This window comes from Chelonia mydas, chromosome 13 (genome assembly GCF_015237465.2).
Source record: "Chelonia mydas isolate rCheMyd1 chromosome 13, rCheMyd1.pri.v2, whole genome shotgun sequence".
In the NCBI taxonomy this organism is placed as follows: Eukaryota; Metazoa; Chordata; order Testudines; family Cheloniidae; genus Chelonia; species Chelonia mydas.
In genome coordinates, this window is record NC_051253.2 from 28,106,111 (window position 1) to 28,128,436 (window position 22,326).

A 22,326-nucleotide genomic window follows, 5' to 3' on the forward strand; every position below is an offset into this window, starting at 1 on the left:
AGTGATAAACACCCATTTTTTCAAGATTTGTGTGTATAAAAACAAACATCTTCTGTATTTGCCACAGTATGCATCCGATGGAGTGAGCTGTAGCTCACGAAAGCTTATGCTCAAATAAATTGGTTAGTCTCTAAGGTGCCACAAGTACTCCTTTTCTTTTTGCGAATACAGACTAACACGGCTGTTACTCTGAAATGTGGCAGAATTAGTTCTTAGCAGTTGTGGAAATAGTGAGGCGACGCTTCTTCTTGAGGGTGGCAGAATGCAAGGTCCTAAGTAGACTAATACAAAGTCATGAACTTTCACTTCTTTTGAACAGCTGAATAGTTTGACCAGATCCTATTTTATCCATGCACTCTCCCATTCCTATATATCTATAATGATTATCCATATAATTCTGGACAACCCGTGGGTGTTAAACAAAAAAAAACATAGCTAGATGTTACCTCTGTTCTAAGCACTTTTTCCCCCAAATGTTCCCTGAACATCCTGCAGTATTGTTCTAATCTCTTCTTCTCTTTCTCAGGACACAGTCTTCTGAAGAACTCGAACATGAATTTGGCAGGCTAGTTGTTTAAAATAAAGACTAATAGCCCAATTGTGCAGTCCAAACATGGGCAAAACTCCTGATCACTTAACTGGGAGTTTGCTTGCATAGTGACGGCAGGATCAAGTCTTAAATGGAGTAAAGTCATTTCAATGAGTAACAGCATTAACTCTGGCAAATTCTGCAGGTCTTCAATACCATCATAGCTGAAGCTACCCAACTGTACCAGAAATAGCACACACACTGATGCAAATAAAACATAACATGAAACTTCACTGTTAGGAATTTGCACACGCTTGTATGGTTTGTGACATTCTTCCTTCATTCTGGCAGGTTCTGGGATGTTAATTTGTACAGCATTGCCCAGTATGCTTTCACAGCTACTTCCTAGGTGTTGGAAATCAAGAGACAAATAGCAAGGTTTAGATGCCCATGTGCAGAGTCACTTTCATCAGCCAAGGTGTTGGCTTGCAAAGCATACGGAAACAGCCTACACCCAGTGAATGTCTGCAAACTCAAGAGAAAGAATTATTTAAGATGGTAAGAGCACGTAAGTAAGAATAATGAAATGAGACTAAGAATAGGGACATTTAGGCTGACTAGTGGGATAAACTTGCTGCCAGTGAGCTCTATCAGGCTGTGGAACAATTCTCCCAAGGGAAGCCCTGACACTTGACAGGTTTAAAACTAGCTTGGACAAAGCACTAGTAAGTGTACAATAGGGAATAGTCCTGCACTGGCAGGGAGATGTAGTAGATAACCCAACAAATATTTTCCATCTATGATTCTGTAGCAAGGTTTCCCACCCTCACTTTTAGCCTTCAGAACTTAAGTGTGGATTCTGGTATATTTGGTGCAACTGGGCAGCATTTCGTGGATGAGCATAAGGGGAACACAATGGATTATAAATGCAGCAGCTCTGGAGTTTAGTGATGCAAAAAGAGAGCCAATAATTGTTAGTGGAATACACAAACATTCAGCCCCAGTGCCAATAGCTCACCGGGTGTTCAATGGTATAATTTTTACAGTAGTATGCCCTGAGGGATCAGAGGAACCTTTTTAAAACTGCTGAACCTTTGCAAAAAAAAGGAAAACAAAAAGCAGGTTTAAGATGTATATGCAAGATTGGGAATTCCAGTAGAATAAAATGGAATCCAATGTATAGTAGCCTTGCAATATAAATATTAACAGCAAAGAGAGATGTTACTACATCACAAAACTGAACTGAGATATTTAAATGTTGGTAGCATCAATAGCTGCTTTTGAGAGTATAGAGACAAAAAGGTAGCATTCTCACGCACAATGCAGAGAAAAAATGTGTGTGTGCGGGGGAAGCATTAAAATTAAGAACATTTGGGAGCTGATGGAGGAGACATAACCCTATAAATTTACTCCTATATTATAAATCTCAGTTTATAAAATATTATTTTGCAAAACTGAGAATATAGCTTGCCACAATGAAAAACACATTGCATTAAAAAAATCCTCCCACTTTTCCATTTCCCATTAGACAAGGAAATGCTCAATGCTAGCCTTCTACCCAGGAAAACCAAACCCTTCCATCGCAACGTAAAGGACAGAAAGCTCTAACGCAGTTCTCTTTAGAAAAATAGTTTACTATTTTTTTAGCTGCATAATCCACGCACCAAATCAGCTCATCTATTGAAGTTTTTACCAGCAGAACCACTGCAGTCTAAACGAGATGGTTAGAGAGGGGAGGGCGACATTGCAAAGCACTGCATATGTAAGGGTTCACATACACAGATATACACCCTCTCACACGATCTGAGCTCAAGGTTCAACTGATCCACAGAACAGAAAAATGTTTCTACTCTTAAAAATTAGCACACAGCAAAACAGCATAACAAAAAATAAACAAACAAAAAAACCCCACAGCTAAACCTCTTAAAAAAAAATTTTAAATCAAATTTAAAAATATTGCTTACCCGAAATATCCAGGTTACAACAATCCAGCTGCTGTAGAATTCACCTAATTTCTTCGACATAAATAAAATGCTCCTCTTTTTTTGCTCTTAATCTTCGAGCACAGCCTCAGACCAGCCTTCCTTCTTTCATTAGCTGGACATGTGTCAGCTCTCTCACATCTGCGATTTCTCACTGACTAGAGCCGCCTGTCCGATCCCAGGGAAACACAGATGGATCCCAGATGGGAAGGTCCAGCCAAACAGACCAGCTCTTTACCTCGCCAGAATACCCAGATATAGACACACACCCTCCCTTCTTTCTCTCTCTCTCTCTCTGTTACCAGGGCTCCTTGCCAGCTGATGTCACTAAGCACACACCTACCAGTGACTCTCAGCCACTTTGACATTAACTTGTTAAATACCCATAATTTGTTTATGGCTGACAATAACATTGATACTGCGCTACAACAATCCATGCTAGCTCCCCGTGAAGAGGGGCTTCAAAGGAGGAGACTATTGGACGTTCAACTGGACTGACCCTTCCAAAATCCTTTATGCCTTCATGTTTACACAGCTCTTGTTTGTGGAGAATGCCTGTTGTAAATTATTCTCGTAGGCAGCCTGTAGTGCTGAAGAGAGCCTTAATTTTAGCACTCAGTTTTAAAACCTGGATTTGGATAAACTGTTTGGTAAACAAATTAATTTTCTGAAGGTTTCTTAGTACATGTAAATCTTTCGTGTAAACAGCCTTCAAATTTCAGTCTCAGTTTGCAAAATTGCAAAGCTGGCATGTGTTAACAATTAGAAGCAATAAGAAGATACTATTCTCATGGTGCAAGAATATATAACCAGGGTTGGAAAACTCAGAAGGAGAGTGATTAAATACGTAACATACTAATCACAGAGGAGGTGAACTGTTAAAGAAAAACATGCCTTATTGTTTAGTGCTATGTATAGTGGATTCATCGGATGAATCTTTTTTTTAGCAATCACCAAGGAAGCTCATAGAAGAAAGCCATTGGACACAACCAACTTGGAGTGTTTCCGTAAAGTATTTTGGGCTGGTCTACACTAGAAAAAATTAGATTGACCCAGCTACGTCGCTCAGGGATGTGAAAAATCCACACCCCAAACTGACCTAACCCCCCAATGTAGACAGCACTTGTTCAAAGGAAGAATTCTTCTGTTTACCTAGCCATTGCCTCTCAGGGAGTAGATTTACTACAGCGAGAGGGGAACCCCACTCATAACTGCAGTAGGTATCTACACTGAAGCGCTACAGCTGTGCCTATCTACCACCAAGCGTAAGCATAGCCTTAGACATGGTAGCTCTGCAAAGGTAAGCACCTCTGCCAGGATTCTCACTTTGCTGTAGCCACTCACCAACATACACCTTGGACAACAACAGACCTCAGCCGGCAGCAACTACAGTGATTACACTGCACCAGTGCTTCACACATGGAGCCAGATGCTGGGAACTAGGGGTTGCACAGTTCACTTCCACAGCCAGTGCCCCACATACAAGGGCCCCTGCTTGAGTTCCACACTGCTTCAGCTCCTTGAAGGAGGAAAGAGGTGACCGCACCACCACACTGCCTCTGGGGACTTCCTTGAGCTGTGCAGGTTCAAACATGTAACATGGCCCTTTTAAAAATCCTGTGGGCAACACTGAAAGTTTCCCATCTATTTGTCTGAAAGCTAGACAGCTCAACAAAACTCCCAGCACCTAACGACAATGTAAAGCCCAACATTGCCAAGACTACCAAATGCTGACTTAAAAAAGGGGAAATCCTGATTAAGATGTAATTCTCTGAAGATCTTTGGCACAAGTATGGCAGAGGTGGCTGATGATGGATGGTAGATAGTTATTTAGCTTCCCTGAGAATTTTACTGCATGATTCTAGCACAATGATATCTAAGGGCCAATCGTGCAATGGGACTACTCCAAGCAGAGAATACTATGTATGATAAAAATACTTGCAGGAACAGGCCCCAGGCTACTGGAACTTATACAGAAATTGAATGGCCTCAGACAATTAGAACCCAGGGATGCTGGCTAATTACTGACCCAAAACTGGTAAGGGTGGTTCTCAGTTATTAAATTCCCAGTGCTTTGTTTGGTTACTGGTCCTCAGAAACCCACAGACCCAGGCTCAAAACAGACATGGCCGCTTCAGTGTCTCATCTCCCTCTTCATCCCCAATTTGCCCTGTTTCTCATCATTCCCAAGTCAAGTTAAGAACGCCTCATTTCTCTTGGGAGGGTGGAACAGAAGGGGATAGGGAGGGAGAGGAGAAGCTTTTAAAGTAAAGGTTAAAACAGGGCTCTGTGGGAGTGGGAGCTAGTCCTTCCTAAGCAGCAAGGGTGGGGTTAGAGGTACTGAGGGAAAGAACTCCAGTCACTTGAGCGTGCCCCCTACCAACTCAGTAATAACAGTACCCTGGACTCACACATGCTTCTGTCTTCAGCTTTGGAGTTTCAGCCCACAGAGCCACAATCAGGATTTACAGGACCCAACATGCGTGCCATCCTTCCCTTTGGGCAGCACTCTGTCACAGCATGGTAATGGAGTGTCTGCTCACAAAGGAGAATTTCCTCCTAAATAATATGAAGTCATTCAATCACAAGGCTTCACCCCTCTTAAAACTTAGTTGGTGGGGATTGTTTTCTATATTTAACTAAAAAAAAAAAAGGTCTATTCAAATATCCCCAAAGCCTCTATTTATTTGTGCTCTTATTTGTCAGTCAACCAGCCAGCAGAGGGGGCACTAGTTTCAGCCTATTCTCAGATCTCTATGTCCCATGAAGTGACAACCAAGGTGTCAGTGCATCAATAAGAAAGTTAGCTATAACAAAATGTTAAAATTTCAGTTTCCTGGAGAAGAAAGGGTTCAAATGGAAATTAATAAACCTAAGTGTCCCTTTACAATAGTTTCCCTTTGCACGAGAGTTCACTTTCAACTATGCTTGTTATTAATATAGTACATCTGAATGACGTGATTCATTCCAACGGCTAGGGGAGGGTATCACTTGGAGAGCTGACACATTTAGCCTTTCTGCCCCAAAGAAATTGAACCAGAGTTTACATTTGCGATCAGTCCCCTACAGCTATGCAACTGTTCTGTAAAACAGTTTACATCGGGGAGATTAAAGCAGGTGAAGTACTGATCTGTTCACGAGAGGTTTCATTTGAAAAAGTTAGGGTTTTGGGTGTGTTTACCGCCTTTTACAAAGCACATGCAAAATACTGAGGCTCTCAATATTTCACAAAACAAGAGAGAAAAAAAGTGCATCTTAGTTATGCAGACAAAAACAAGTTTAAAAAAGATAAAAAACCAAAATTTTAAAACTTAAGAACTATTTTCCTCATGTTTTGGCCTGCAGTCCCAAACACCACCAGGGGAAAAGTCAATCTGCAACAGCTGTGGACAGCTAGTTCAGTCCAAGGACTAAACAACACAATTAGGGAAACCAGGAAAATATTAATGCAACAGTTTCACAAAAATTGTTAAATATTGTTTTATTATTGTTGCGATGCAAATGTATTCCCCCAAATTCAGAGGCCCTGGGGGCATCTCACCATCCTTATACAGTCAGAAGCATGACCATATAAGAATGGCACTTTACTCAACAGATGCGCTCTGTGGTTCAGATTCATATCTTTGTTTTGTGACAAAAAAAGCTTTTCATTTAAGTCCTGGTAGCTAGCCCAGCTCAGAGAGAGAACTGAATATTATTTTTATTTTTATTATTTTATTTTTTTTTTGCTTTGTCAACTAGGTTCCATCTGCAAAATCCCTTGTTATTGGTTACAGTACATAAGCCAAAGAACCCATCTCAGTTTTCAGAACTCAAAGTGAGTTTGCAGGATATAGCATTAAAAGAAACAGGCCAGACTATTGTCAGCTACTGCTAAGGAGCCCAGATTAAAGGGGGGGGGGGGGGGGGGGGGGGGAGGTGGAGAATACAAAAAGATGGCATAGAGCTTGCTCTTGATTTCCACCCAGTTCTGCTGTACATACAGCTAGTTCCCAAGTATAAATTAGAACAGGCATAGACTGCTTTAACTCTGGCTGCAAACGGCCCCAAGAGGCCAAAACTGCAGTCAGGAACAGACACATCACAAGAAAGTCCCAGCCACATCATCTTTCCTCTAGTCAACCCCATATGCGGGCAGCAGGGTGAGGGTGTAGCAGAGGAGGCTCTATGACCGTAGAAGTCCCCCACGTGGTGGGATGATCCTCCCAGGGCCAAATATACCAGCTCTACAATCAGATTCCCCACATGTTGCAGTGTAATATGGACACACTGCCCGGATGGATCTGGTCAAACATCTTTTTTCTTGTAACATGAGCAAAGTCGCTCAAGTCATTTGGATACAAATATGAAGCCTCACAGTGCCTTTTTAAGAGAGCCACTTTTCAGAGTATAACCATGGGCGACTAAGATACCTACGCCTTGAGGTGTGTGATTGGGACCACATCCATACTCTGTGCAAAGAGGCACATTGCAGTATACACAAGTTTTTCAAATCCTTGTTGTACGAGTGGATTTGATTGGATGTGTCGTACCAGTGTTATTAAGATGACAGAAAGCTACTCTGATAGCCAGGGCACTTCATGATACCACCCCGTCAATGGCAGAAAGCTTCTGAGGAGCCATCAGAAGAAAACTACTTTGTCAACAGGCACATGAATTGTTGAGGATTCCCCCCAAACAACTTATTCTTAGGTATTTTTAAAGAAAAAAAAACAAAACCCCAATGGCCTACAAAATTTTATTTCAAGTCGTTATCTGCAAGAATGCCTTTGAGAGCACTAACTTTTGTTGTAGCAGTCAACTGTCACTCAGCGGCAAAACAAATCTTTCCCCTTATTTTCACAACCCTGAAAATAGTTTTTAAGTGGAGAAAAATCAGAGACATCAAGGATGTTAAAAGCAGTTTACAGATATATTAATTCAGCATTACAGAGCTATTAGGAAAATTTGCCCACCCTTTACCAAATTTAAAGAGAATTTAAAATGTTACTTTACTTGCCTGTGTCAAAACAAGAGAAGAGACATACCCACTTCTCATGAAGGTGAACAGAAATGCACTGCACTGAGTAGCCTCATAGGGTCTGTCTACACAGCAACTAGACACCTGCGGCTGGCCCATGCCAGCTGACTCAGGCTCGTTGGACTCAAGCTGTGGGGCTATTTCATTGCTGTGTAGACCTCCGGGTTTGGGATGGAGCACGGGCTCTAGGACCCTTTGAGGTGGGAGGGTCCCAGAGCTCAGGCTGCAGCCCAAACCAGGAAGCCAACACTGCAACAAAACAGCCCTTCAGCCCAAGCCCTGGGAACCCAAGTCAGCTGGCACAGGCCAGCCACGGGTTTTTATTTGCAGCGTAGATATACCCATTGTGACAGAAAGAGGCATCACTGTAATAAAGAAAAATATGCACTTATATGGATGTTTTTTAATCTGTAGCTATCAATCACTTTACAAAGGCGAGTGAACCTTGATTAGAGGCCTCATCCAAAGCCTGCTGAAGTCAACAGGAGTCTTTCCATTGACTTCCATGAGCTTTGGACAAGTCTTACGTGACTTGCCCATGGTCACATAGCCCATCAATGCAACCCATCTCCAAACCCCCTGCTCAGTATTCCATTCACTAGACCAAAAGGGAATGGTTTTGTATCGTTTACTTTTCTTTACAGAGGGAAGTATTCAAAATAAGTTATCGGGGACTCCTTACTACAAAAGCTCAGCAACTGAGAAACAAAGCAAATCCTTCAACTAGGTGGTATTTCTCTGGAGCAGGTCTCTTGAATCAAATTTTCTGCTAAGCTAACCATCCACTCCCTGCACCTTTGCCAGCAGAAGGAAAAAATGTAAAGACAAGACCTACCAAGAAGAAAAAATAAACCATGTAAATTGACAGACATCAAGCAGGATCCCTAGTTAAAACAGGCAACTAGCTAGCTTGCTCTGACAGCAGCCATCGCTAAGGATTCTGCAACCCAGATGTTGATACTGTGCGCGGACACCACCATGGAAAGAACTAATACTGCATGCAGCGGCTAGGAAAATTGCTCTCCCCGTCTCTGTGCATTAATCTGGTTCTACTTTCTTCACATGGGAACGTTCCATGGAAAGAACTATGAAAACAAAGCTTGAACACTGCAGACTATTGATATATGCTGCTAGCTGTGGTTTCTGGGAAAGCAGAGAAATCTGGAGAATTTTTCCAGTTTCCAGTGGAATTTTTATGCCTATCACAGTCCATTTCCCCGGCAAACAGAGAAAACCTGAACGTGCTTTAACTTCTATTAAATTCCTCACATATTTCATGATGCACCGTGGCTTTATTTTTTGCTTTCTGGGCTCCTATCTTGGAAAGACACCTCACATTTATTCATGGCAACCATGGAAAGTATTTACCGTTTTAAGCTCCCCACTTTCCACTGCATAGAAAATAAATCCAAAAGTACCAGGGCAGCCAAAGTCATTTGTCAGGGTAAATGGAAACTGTAAATTCATGCTAAATGGAATGCGATGGAAACCAATTGGAATCCTTCTCCTCTTCTAGTCTCCAAGTTTGGCAGGAAAGTCAAACGTTTGGTTGCCCCTTTTATTCCTTATATGAAAGCCACTAGATCCAGGAAGGGACAGCGACTTGGATGCTTTTGAAGGTTCAGGGGAAGCTCACTGCCTATCGCTGTCTGGGGGGAAACGTGGATAATGCTCATTCAAGTTCGCAAGAGTGCTGCACGGAAGCCATCCTCTCAGGTGCACTGACTGGAGATTAGATCTCTTGGTGTGCAGTAAATTCAGTACACTTAAACATACCTGTTTCAACAAGTTCATTGTTTAAACCGGCACATGGCTGATTCTGTTAGCAGGCTTGTCTACCATAACAGGCTGGCCACCTGTTGGTACCAGTGCAATTAATGTTGATTATTTACATGGACTAAACAGTCAGGGTTTTACCATTTGGTTTTACTATGTCAGGAGTGACCAAACTTACTGACCCTCTGAGCCACATAAGACAATCTTCAGAAGTTCAAGAGACAGGGTTGCACCTGTCGGGGCTTCAGCCCCACTGCTGTGGAAGCCCAAAGCCCCGGCAGGTGTGCCCTCTGAAGCTGAAGCCTTGATACCCCTCTCCCCACTGGGCAGAAGCCCCTACCCCACCATCCTGCTGCTGCAAGATCCCAAGCTCTCACCACCCCACCCCCCGCAGTCTGGTAGGTGGAGAATATACACCAGGTGATGTCAGCTTATTTCAAAGTTTGAACTGGGGATGCAAGGAATTTCATTTAACAGCAAGGTGGGCTAAGAAGTGAGTTGGGAATGAAAGTTCAAGAGCAATGAATTAAGCAGACAGACACTTACTACAATGCAGTCTACTGAATTTGTACAGATAATGTTTTCCACATGAGAAAAATGGAAGGAAAGGTTACCTGTTCATTGTTGCCACTCGACCTCACAAGTGAAGAAAAAAAATACCTGAGAATTTTGTATCCTTTCCAACAAAAGGAACTTTTTCTAAATCTAACACCCTTGCCCTGACCAGAAATCCAAGTCCCTGTAGCCGTCACGGGTATTTAAACCAAACACTGAAATATGGAAAATATGAGTAATCCTATTTGGAAAGAGTAAAACCCAGCCTGCAGAGGATTAAATTTAAACAGTTAGTTCAATAGCTCTGTAACAACAATATTTTCCAAGTGGCAGGATGAAAAGATACAAGATTCTGGATTCGTTCAACTTCAGGTGTTCATTAAAAAGATATATATCCTCATAACTCCCATTTCTGCAACTCTTATCTTTCTTAACTAGTCATCTCAGTCAGGATGATTAGGAATATTTAGCACCTTTGGAATGTAAACTGGTTGAAATCTTTTTCTGGCAAACTCAGTCACCACACTCAGTCACTTCAAAAACCCTCCAGCATTACTCTCTTATAAACCACACTGAAAATCTTTGACATTTTGGGCTATGTATTTAAAGGGCTTCAATCTTTTGTGTCCCTTTGTGCCCACAAGTCCTGTCTCACAGGATGAAATGACTGTGCATTCACATTTAGAGAGTTTTGAAAGCCTGTTTCATGTTCAGTCACATCACTCTTCTTTTGCACATCCTTGGGATATCCAGGACTTGTTAGAAGCATCCCTCAATTCACTTTGAACCCTGCCCCAAACAATTATTCAAACCTTAGCCCCTGCCCTCCTGCCCTCCCCCCGCCCCCCGCCCCCCCCCCCCACACACACACAAGAGAGGAAGATCTAGGAAAACAGTAGCAGAGACTGTTAAAAATCTACTGAAGCAGGAACTTTCAATGCTGTGATTTGCTGAATTCTCTCTTGTTGTAGGAATAACATTCACAATAAAATGAATGTGATGGATCCCAAACACCTCAAGTATGCTGTGAAACATACTGTCCCACGGAGGCAGTTTACTTCCTGGTATTGTACATCCCTTTATCATTACTTTATTCCTTAAAGGCTGATACTTTTCCCAACCCAGCCAATAGCTTGTTTTGTTTCTTTGTCATCACATCTCTATTTTAATAGAGGTTTTTAACCCCTCAACATGGGTTTCTATTTCTTATTCACAAGCATTACACAGAAATAATATTGTTGGTTTTCTTTTGAAATTGCACTAAAAAAACCCCAAAATTTTAGTTGAATAATATCTGCTATCAAGTGGCTGCTTCCCCATGTACCTTACTACTTCTGCATGATTATAGTGCCTAAATATGTTATGGTACTGGAGAGGCACAGAAGGAAATCATAGAAATGTAGGGCTGCAAGGGACCTCAATAGGTCATCTAGTCCAGGTTTGCTTTCATGGCAGATTACAGCAGTCACTAACCCGATAACTTGAGTTTTAAAACCCAAGTTTCTAACCCAAACCACAACCTCTCTTTAAAAGACTATTTTGCAGTGCACCCAGAAGCTATAAAATTGTGACCAACACTGCACTGCAAACCACCAACTAATGGATTTGAAGTAGCACTTTCCAATGAAGTAATATAAATAAGAATGCCAATTGTTGCCAAACTTTTGTTAGTTTTGCAGATGTAATGCTGAATGGAATTCTCTCATGCCCCTCCCTGATCAAAGACAAAAAATAAAGGGTGACTTAACTTTCGGTTTTGTTTTTATCTAAATGTGAACTTTTTCCTCCCAAAGGCAATCTTTGGCAGCCTGCTCTTGTTGTCAATTGGGCCTCTGGATCATTAGCCTCATAACAAATGGTGGCAGTTGGAAAAGAGACAGACCTTTTGTGCCTGCAGTGGTATTCCAAGCTCTCAGCTCTTGGCTCCATGAAGTCTGATTTAGCAGCACTGCTGGGAGCTATTAGTTTACGAAAGAACCAGCACGCCCACCCAAGCACAGTAGACTGCAAGGGGCTCCTCTTACACTGATGCCATGTGCCTTTCATTCTGCCTGGAGGAGTTTGAAAGGTTGTGGTTTCACTTAGTACAGGAAGCCAATCAAAAACCAGAATGGCCAGGGGAAAAGAGTGGAGGTCAGACAAAGAATGGTCGGATTTCAGCCATGCTGTGGTGTTGGAACATGCAAAGATATTAGTTGATGCACAACTTATTGGAAGTGTTTGTCCTCCCACCAACTCGTAACTTTTAAGATTGTGAATTCCAGCGTCTCCCTTTCATTTGCTCTTCCCCTCACACTGCCCTTCGCTCCTAATTTTCCTTCCTTCTTGGTGTCTCTCCTACACATTTTCAGCATCTTTTTGCTTTCCTTCCTTTGCCATCCTGTTTCTCTCCTTTGTGAAGTTCTTCTCTTCCTTCCCGAAGTTCCATCATCCCTGCAAATTCTATCCTCAACTCCCCAGCTATTCCTTAGACATACAGAACCCCATCAATCACTTGTCCCCAAAATAAACTCATTCTACTCCTTTCATCCTCGACACATTTACGCCAAGTTCAGCTACCTCCCCATACCCTTCATTCCCTGCCTCAAACACTCATTGCATCTCCAAAAGCATACACCTCAATCAATAAACCAAAGGACAGAGGGAGGGACCCATGAGGCTGTTCCTCTGCAGCCTGCCAGCCCAGCCAGCTGGGATCTTTGTCTGGGGGAGCACGGAGAAGGAAGGAACTGGGCAGAAGTATGGCTGACTGCTTGCTTGTTCAAATATCCCCATTATTGACAGGCAGCGTCAGCCCTCATCATTGCTCCTTCTTGGACAATGTCGGGCTGCGCCATGAAGAGTCAATAGCTTTTCGGCAGCATTGCTTGGGATAGTGATGCAGCAGCAGCCACGGCACTATGGCTCAGAGCAAAAACTGGCGGCTCCCTAAGTACAAAAGGCCAATTTTTAAAAGTATTTAGGAACCTAAAGATGCAGATAAGCACTTAGTGGGATCTTCAAGAGCAACTACTTGTATCTTGGCAGTCAGCCCAGGTCCAGGCTGGCTCTCACTACCCAGTAGTTTCAGTGTTTGGGTTGCAAACACAGCAAAGAATAGTTTTTCACACAAGACACAGTCAACCTGTGGAACTCCTTGCCAGAGGATGTTGTGAAGGCCAAGACTATAACAGGTTTCAAAAAAGAACTAGATAAGTTCATGGGGGATAGGTCCATCAATGGCTATTAGCCAGGATGGGCAGGGATGGTGTCCCTAGCCTCTGTCTGCCAGAAGCTAGGAATGGGCGACAGGGGATGGATCACTTGATGATTACCTGTGCTGTTCATTCCCTCTGGGGCACCTGGCATTGGCCACTGCTGAAAGACAGGATACTGGGCTAGACAGACCTTTGGTCTGACCCAGTATGGCCATTCTTATGTTCTAAATCCTGCCCAGCAAAGTTATTTTTTCCTGATTCTGCACTGTTTTAAGGAGGCAATGTGGTCTAGTGGAGAGATCACCGGACTGGGATTTGTGAGACCTGGGTTCTCCTCCCCGCTCTGACACTGACCTGCTGGCTGACCTTGAGCAAGTCACTGCGTGACTCTGTGCCTCAGTTTCCCCATCTGTAAAATGGCAATAATGACACTGACTTCCTTTGTCAAGCACTTCGCGATCTGCTAAAGAAAAATGTGATACTATTATTATATCATGAACAAACTTACCTCAGGACAAAATTTATGCCAAGTCTAGGGACCTAAAGTTAGGCTCCAAAATCCATACTAAGAAAACTAAAGAAAAGGTTGCCTCATTTTGCAAAGGTGCCCCAAGCAGCAGCAGCCCTTCACCTTGCTCAGTACCCTCTGAAAATTGGGCCACTTAAATCTGTAAACCCCTAAATATGGATTTAGGAGCCCAACTTCCAGGCCAACATGTTTGAAAATCTTTACCTTCACCTTTTGTCACAAATGAGGCTTTCTTCCAGCACCATGAAGTATGTCACGAGGAGGTTCACGATTACAAGTTTCCAGGAACAATGTTAGCATTCCTACAAGTTTGGTGAGAAGTGCTTCTCCTAAGTGAGCTCTTGGATTGCTACGCTGAGCAAAAATAGTCTAAGCTATTTTAAAATTCACAGACAAAAAATTATGATGGGACTGAGGGTCACCTGAAGAAGAAGAGCAGCTCTGTGTAAGACAGCAAGCTTGTCTCTCACCCCAACAGAAGTTGGTCCAATAAAAGATATTACCTCCCCCACCTTTGTCTCTAGAATTTAATAAACAATTCTGTTGAGGATACACAAGAAAGATATCAACTCCAGCTCGTTCCCTTAGATGTGCTGGTTCAGCAGGGTGAACAGGAGGAAAAAGCAGAAAAAAACTGTTTTAGTCACTAAAGTGAGCAGACATGACTGAATACTCACACAAGGGCAGATCTGCTATGTAGCATGGGGCCATTTTTATACAGACAACTTTTCAGAGTAAAACTGCAACTTAAGTTAACACCGTAAATACAGTAGCACTACTCGCTGTGAATTTATTTCATTGGACAAACAGATTATGCACTGTAATTTCCCTTACATGTTGTGTTAGGTCTCAAAAACTAATATTAAGCCAGTGCCACAGGAGAAACATCTGAAATCAAGTGTATGCTGACAGAACACACCAACCCACCTTCCATTACAAACTTAAGAACTACACCAATGCTAACCATCAGTAGCTACCTAGAAAGCATGGGTCCAGTTCAAATAGGGAAGTGCAGTGAGCATCAGCAAAACTCCAAGCCTGACACTTTTCAGTGTAAATCTGTGTGTTTTGGCTTTGCTTATTCCTGACAGAGGATTAAACTGACCTGTCTATTTTAGGGTTTTATACTGCTGCCCACCACCATGGTAGATGAGCACCTAGCCACATCAAATAAATAGTGACATCCCTTGTGGAGTTATCAATAAATACAAAGGAATAAATCATACTCAAAGCTTTCAAAAATTACTTTTCCATCAAAAATACCTCATTAATGGAAAATGCCCCACTGCCATGAATATGTCCATCATAGAAATGCACGTTTTCTAATTAAAAGCATAGGGTTTTATTCTCAACACCACAACGTAGAACTAATTAGTAATGTACCTTATCATCATAATACAGGTGACTAGACTCATCAGCCCCTTTATTTTTTTAAAGAAATCCAAGTGGCCTGCTCCCACCCAGCACTGCTTGACTGAAAGCTTCCTACAGCAGTGTAAATACAGTGCTCAAGAGGGTGTGTTTGACAAATAAGCTAAAAAATAAATAAATCATGAACTATCAGGTAACTTCAAATAAGTGACAACTGTGCTGAATATTTCAAAGACAAAAACCTGCAGTTTTCATATTTTCTATTCAGTTGGATTCCCCTTGGATTAAATTATTGGCTCCTGATCCTGCAAAGATTTATGTACATGCTTAATTTCAACCACTGAGAACAGTCCTTTTGATGTCAAGTGTTTAGACTGTGAACACTTTGAGCCAGGTTTCAGAGTAACAGCTGTGTTAGTCTGTATTCGCAAAAAGAAAAGGAGTACTTGTGGCACCTTAGAGACTAACCAATTTATTTGAGCATAAGCTTTCGTGAGCTACAGCTCACTTCATCGGATGCATACTGTGGAAAGTGTAGAAGATCTTATTATATACACACAAAAAGCATGAAAAAATACCTCCTCCCACCCCACTCTCCTGCTGGTAATAGCTTATCTAAAGTGATCACTCTCCTTACAATGTGTATGATAATCAAGTTGGGCCATTTCCAGCACAAATCCAGGTTTTCTCACACCCCTCCCCCTCCCCCCCCCCCCCCCCCCCCCCCCCCCACACAAACTCACTCTCCATAGAGCATTCTTACAACTACAATACCCTCCTGCGGAAGTGAAGAAACAGATTGATAGAGCCAGAAGAGTTCCCAGAAGTCACCTACTACAGGACAGGCCTAACAAAGAAAATAACAGAACGCCACTAGCCGTCACCTTCAGCCCCCAACTAAAACCCCTCCAACGCATTATTAAGGATCTACAACCTATCCTGAAGGATGACCCAACACTCTCACAAATCTTGGGAGACAGGCCAGTCCTTGCCTACAGACAGCCCCCCAACCTGAAGCAAATACTCACCAGCAACCACATACCACACAACAGAACCACTAACCCAGGAACATTTCCTTGCAACAAAGCCCGTTGCCAACTGTGCCCACATATCTATTCAGGGGACACCATCACAGGGCCTAATAAGTGGGAGTGGGGTGGGAGGAGGTATTTTTTCATGCTTTGTGTGTATATAAAAAGATCTTCTACATTTTCCACAGTATGCGTCCGATGAAGTGAGCTGTAGCTCACGAAAGCTTATGCTCAAATAAATTGGTTAGTCTCTAAGGTGCCACAAGTACTCCTTTTCACTTTGAGCCAGGGACTAACTTATAGTTAGCTACCTGTTTGCATAGTGCCTCACCCAATGGGGCTCAGACCATGGCCTGCAGGTACTACTGCAATACCAATAAATAATAAATGTACACGTACAAGCCTTTAAGAGGCCCATTCAAAGAGTAGAATTTTCATTTACATTACAAAAACATCTGCTGAATTACAACATCACACTACTGTAGATCAGAGGACTTCTACAGAGGTTTTATGTTTAGTTTAAACAGTTTGTCAAAAGTTTGTGCAGGGATTCAAGTTAATCAGGGTTTGCCTACAATATAGTTCCATGGAAGATTCCAACAGGCCAATTCACACAAAAAACAATTTTAAAAATGTAATCTTTTTCAATTTAATCATTAATTTAAATGAAACAGAATTGACCTCAAGGGAGACAGCAAAAAACGTCAATTCTAAAGTACAACATTCTCAGTAACGTGCAGGGTTTGGCATTAAGAGTCCTGTAAAGTAGGCATAACTGCCCAAAGTTCAGTGACCCACAAACAGTCTTTGAAATGGCTGGTTTGATTTGACAGCTTTGCTGCCCAGAGAGAACAAACACATCTGAAACATACATTATTTTTTGTTCATTTTATTAATCCTGTGTCCAGCCAACACGTATGCTAAGGTAAAGCTGTGTTTAATTGCACGTGATTCCACTTGGGGTCCATTTTACTCATGTAAAATAGCACATTAGATGTCTTCTTAACTTTTATCAGCTGCGTTTTGCTGACTACCCTGAGCATCTCCACCTGTTTGCTCAGATGGTGCAGCTGCAGTTAAAGGCAAACACCTGGCCTTTCACATCCATGCCTTGTGCTTTAAAAGCAGATTACAGTTACAACAGCTCCCTACAGTACTGATGTCGTTAAGGCCATATCAGCATTTTGACTGTGAATCCTATTTGGTCACTTAAAATGTTGGCCATTTCAAACACCACTGATCTGAAATTTGGCACATAGATTTTTATATTGAACAAGGGTCACTTACATTTGCTTAGCTTTTGATTGACAGTTCAGCAAAAACAATGAAGTCCCTGGAGTCTCATTTGGTCGTTTTTTTGCCAACCCTAAACCATAATTTTTTTAAAAACGCAAATTTCACACAAATGTAATGTATCAAGATCCATTAATCATCAGTAAGAAAATGTTTCTTAATGGCCCACATATTAAGTTTGAAAGTCAGACAGAAAAAATATTCTTGACCTGGACAGCTGTTAAGTGTCAGGCCCACTGTCCCAGGGAGAATGAGCATAGAGGAGAGGAAACAGGTTGAAACTCAGTCCAGATGAGAGTGAGTTGATGCTGGAAGCAACTGGAAGATACAGCAAGCGTATTTTCACTATATTTGACCAAGGGTGAGATGCTATCAATTGTAATGCATGAGTATAATCTGGGGGTTGGGTTGGTACACAAATGATCATACAGCATTAATGTCCAGGAAGGCATTTTACCACCTGCACCTGGTTAGATAATTGTAAATGCTTCCTTTGGATGTGGATGTGGCCACTGTTATCCTTGTCTTTGTCACCTCAGAATTGCTACCTGGGGTTAACACTTTAAATCAATCCAGAAATTTAAGGTAGGCAGGCTGCTGCTTTCTGCACTATTAAGTTATGCTTCCAGGTGACAGTGCATGACACCTGTGCTCCATGATCTGCACTGGCTGCCTGTTGGTTTTTCAGACTTTAGATGAAGTGTTGGTTTTGATCAATAAAGCCCTAAATGGCTCTCTCCTCCAGCTGTACTGATGCACACAATCAGCAGAGGCACACCAGCTGGACCCCAATAACTTAAAAGAGATGGGCCTGGCATTAGAGCATTCTCCAAAGGGGACCTCAGTTCTGGAAAAAGCTCCCCCACATCTAAAATAGCCCAGGACTGCTAGCCTGCAGCGCACATTGCAAGACACATGCTACAAAACAGGGTGGGTTTTGACTGGGGGTAGATGTGCAGAAGGGAGGGGAGTTTTGGTGATGTACGTTTTTATTTGTTTTTGTAATTTATGGCAGAGGCACCTAGAGCCTTACATATGCTCTATTTTATTTGTTTATAAATCTAGAGAAAATGTCAAAGGCATGTCCATTGTAACAAAGGAGTACCTCCATTTTTCATATGTTGGCCAATTACGCCTGTGTACAACTTGGTCCTGCAGCTTGGATAATAAAGTAATTCAAAAAGGACCTAAAGAGTCCAAATTCTTATTACAACTAAGATACTGTGTAATTAATCTGATTGCCACATGTATTGCTACTTCTACCTTCACCACCACCGTGACCACTCCCCGTAAGTTTTCACGGAAGCAAAGGGGATGTTCATACTGCGACTGCAGACATGGTGTAGAATGGTGAAAAGACACTGTACTCATATATACAGGGGTGAGTTCTCTCAGCCTGCCCAGCCCAAATATGGAAAAGATGATCTGAAGGGTATTTCCCAAGTGAGATGAATCTTTACTAGAATTTAAGTTTTATGAAACTGGATCAGATGCAATAAACTTACATTAGAAGTCGGATAAAGTTTTGCAGTGGTCAATGCTATGTTTGGGTGTAACAAGGACAACCATGATAATCTGGTTGAGGGCATCATTTCAAAAGAAGCTTGAGGGGTCACCATACAGAAGATCTCTATGCAAATGGAAGCTATTTGCCTGACTGATTTGCTTGGTGTCATGTCTAGAAAAACTCTGAACTCTTTCTCTAAGGTTTAGATTAAAAAAAAAGTGATTAGTGAAGGCCAGAAGGAATCTCTGAGACAGGACTCTTGAATGTTAAGAATTGCTGAAGATGCCGTTTGCAAAGACAACCCACAAATCTGTCCCATGGGTCCAAAAGTCAAACATAATTGAACTGACACTTATAAAAGCTCCTCTCATCTCACGTCACATTTCCAAAACTCTGCACTGCTCAGCCTCCTGGATACTAAAAACTCTCCCTTACCTCAGCCGATTTACAATGGCTGTCTGTAGCCTAGAGATTTTAACATGAAAATGGAAGAGTGCTGCTTGCCCAACCCACGTGGAATGGATAATCTCAAGTAGATAATCCTGTTTTAATGAAGAAACAGCAGAGCATTTCATGAAGTGCAGAGATTTTCATGAAAGACCTGCAAGACCTCTCCTTTATGGACCTTTCTCATTAAGGCTGCAATACAAACCTCCAAAGTGTATTCTTTATAAGACTATTACGAGTTGTGTAATGAAACACAGGGCCACGGGTACATGATTCTCTTCTCTGTACACAAAATATTTTGAAACCTGCAAAACCACAAGCAGTGCAAACTTCCCTTGCATCCTCCACCACAAAAAAACCCCCACAACACAAGCATACCACTCTTCCATCAATATGCCTCACCTCTTACTTGGAGAGGCTCACTTCTAGGAGCCTGAGAGCCCGGTCTCCATGGTCTATTTAATCCCTGGCATCTCTAGTGAGTCTGCCAAAAAGGGACCAACTGTGATATGGACACCTGTCCGCTAGGAATGGACTGAAACCAACAACTCATTTCACACAGGCCAACAAACAGCTGTCAGATGGTAATAACTTTGCCAATGCCAACCTGGGCTGCAGTCGATCTAGAAATGAATGGCTCCATAAACTGCTAAGCAATCTAGCCTCTGTAAGCTTTAATATCAGTGCAATCTGTTGCATTTAAAAACCATAGATTTCAAACAAATTTAACATTGTAACCTAGGTATAGATCCCCCGAGCTATATTCAATGCATCTAAATCCTCTATTATATATGTGTATTTAAAAAACCCTTTGTTCTTATAACAAGAACACTAAAGCAGACCACACTGAAGCAACAGTTCACAATGGTTTCAGCACAATCTCTCCTTCCCTCAAATGTAAACACACAACTGGTGAGAATAAACAGTGATTTTCTGGACTGACAGAACTAGCAGTGTTGGGGGGATAATTCCTCTGCTGTACCAGTAACTGGAATTACCAAGGCTTTGCCAGCAGCTTAATGAGATGGAAACTCATGTTCCCAATGCCAGGATGTGTTTGCTGGGGTATAAATTACTTGGATGCCCTGCATATTGTACTGCTGTGTTACAAAACAGGTGCAAAAAGCAGTGATGCACCCCCATTTGTGGATGGTGCAGTCATCCTGGTAAATGTAGCCAGTTGGAAAGGAGTTCTGGTCTGCAGATTCAAACCACTGGCATGCTAAGCTTATGCAGACAGAAAGGCAGTTCCATATTCTAACCATCCCAGCCACTGTTTACTTCCAACAAAGTTACCCCATGATGGAGTACTGCAGTTATTGATAAGTAGGCTACTTCTAAAAAACAAACAAACAGTATATTATATATTCCCCTCCACAGATCCACACTCACCTTCCAGCCATTGCTGCTTTCCTGAGCCACAGTACCCAAACAGGAGGCAGGTGTTTACACTGAGGCACATGACCCCAAGCTAGTTTAACTGCTTTTTAATGGTTCCTGGTCCAAGCATCTCTGAAAGTGAGAATGTAACAGTTTCATGAAGGTGGTGGAGTTTTCGAGCACATTGTGGAATACAAACTAGGCAGATAACCAGCTTAAAGAGTAAAGGCTGGGCCATTGGTGTCGGAAGGTCAACAGCTCTCCCAGGTAAAGTAATCTGAACTGCAAACACAGTGGGTGGTAGGAGCTCATAAGAATTTCTGGCTAAAATTTGCTACTTTAAATCATTACATTAAGAAGGACTTGATTTAAGTACGATGTTCTTTAAAACAAAGAAAAGACAATGGAGAGAAAACTTTCATCCAACTTGGGCTAAGCTGGAATGAAGACAGTTCTGCTATTTGAGGCAAATCCTGATATTAATTCTATTTTGTTCTGCAACTGGATACAGTATTCCTCTTTGCTTCCTGCCTAAATTGTTAGGTACTGTTGTGTGCTATGAAACAATTACTGTAGTTAACCCCAGAGTGGTGGGTGCGGAAGAGTTTCCTGAACAAGATTTTACACTCTTTAGGATCCTTTGGGATGAAAAGATGCTCTATAAAACAATCCTTATTGTTTGCTCCAACACCCACGCAACTCGTCTGTACAAAGCAGTTAATGCTGCCTGAACCTGCCATCATCTCAACACTAAAACTGGCAAACGGAGGGTGGCACATGCTGAATGTGTTAGTCTGTGTGTCAGAATAGCATGTGGCAGCCCCAGGCAGAAGCAGCTTTGGTACAAAGAGGTTCGGCTTGATCTAATATTGTTTGTTGAACTGATGCCTCTGCAACTCCCCCCTCCCCCCACCCCACACAAATTGATTAACATTCAGTTGTGACAATGATCATGTTTCCACTGGAAGTGTTTGATACATACATAAAATACACCTTTACTGACTTTGTACTATCATTAGGTGTCTTCAGAATTATTACAATTATCAGGAGAAAGGTTACATTTACATAAACAAATCAACAGTTCTATTGTATTTGCCTTTGGATCATAAATAGGATTTAATGGATTTTAGCACAGCTAAGGAAGTTGCTTGAGGAGCAGATGGAAGTTACAGAAGGAAAAGTATTGCTGAGAGTGTGCTGCAACCACCTACCAATTTCTCCTAAACACTCAGCATTCTGAAATATCTGAAGGCACAAGAATAAATTCCTTCTCAGGGCTAAGCACCTAAAATCCCCCTCTGAGCTCTTGCCTTTTAGTTAGCATGCATGGAACATTTCATAGCTGAAAATTAAATGGCCAAAATATTTAACCTTAAGATCTCAATTTTGTAATGGAAATGATAATTGACAATAAGGATGCCATTGGGCACTGCAGTAATACCATTGTTTCCTCTTAGCTGGAAGCGGGTCCCTAACACAAAGTTAGTTATTTAACTGTCAGTGATAAATTAAAGATAATTTTTGTTACAGCCATGATTTAGTCCCTATCAGCTTCTTCAAACCATATGCCAAGTCCAAAGCCATGCTGAGATACTGCATCACAGTCTGCAATATCCTGTCCACTACATGCAACTTCCATTTCAAGAACACCAGACAAAGATGATAGTCTAAATAAGAGCGGTTTATAATTAAAGCCAATGTGACAGCCT

At 41.9% G+C, this 22,326-nt stretch overlaps 1 protein-coding gene across 7 annotated transcripts in view; it reads right to left on the reverse strand.

Moving 5' to 3' along the window:
• Positions 1-22,326, reverse strand: part of CBFA2T2 (CBFA2/RUNX1 partner transcriptional co-repressor 2) — a 129,948-nt gene that overhangs the window by 94,998 nt on the left and 12,624 nt on the right. Inside the window, exon 2 of one of the 7 annotated variants that reach the window (XM_037915440.2) lies at positions 20,630-20,749. The exons of 5 other annotated variants lie outside the window; for them this stretch is intronic. In XM_037915440.2, the coding sequence (XP_037771368.1) occupies positions 20,630-20,699 (70 nt within the window). In that variant the 5' untranslated portion in view covers positions 20,700-20,749. Of the gene's footprint in view, positions 1-2,493; positions 3,026-20,629; positions 20,750-22,326 lie in introns of those variants that run through there. One more of the 7 variants, XM_037915443.2, reaches the window with a different exon arrangement.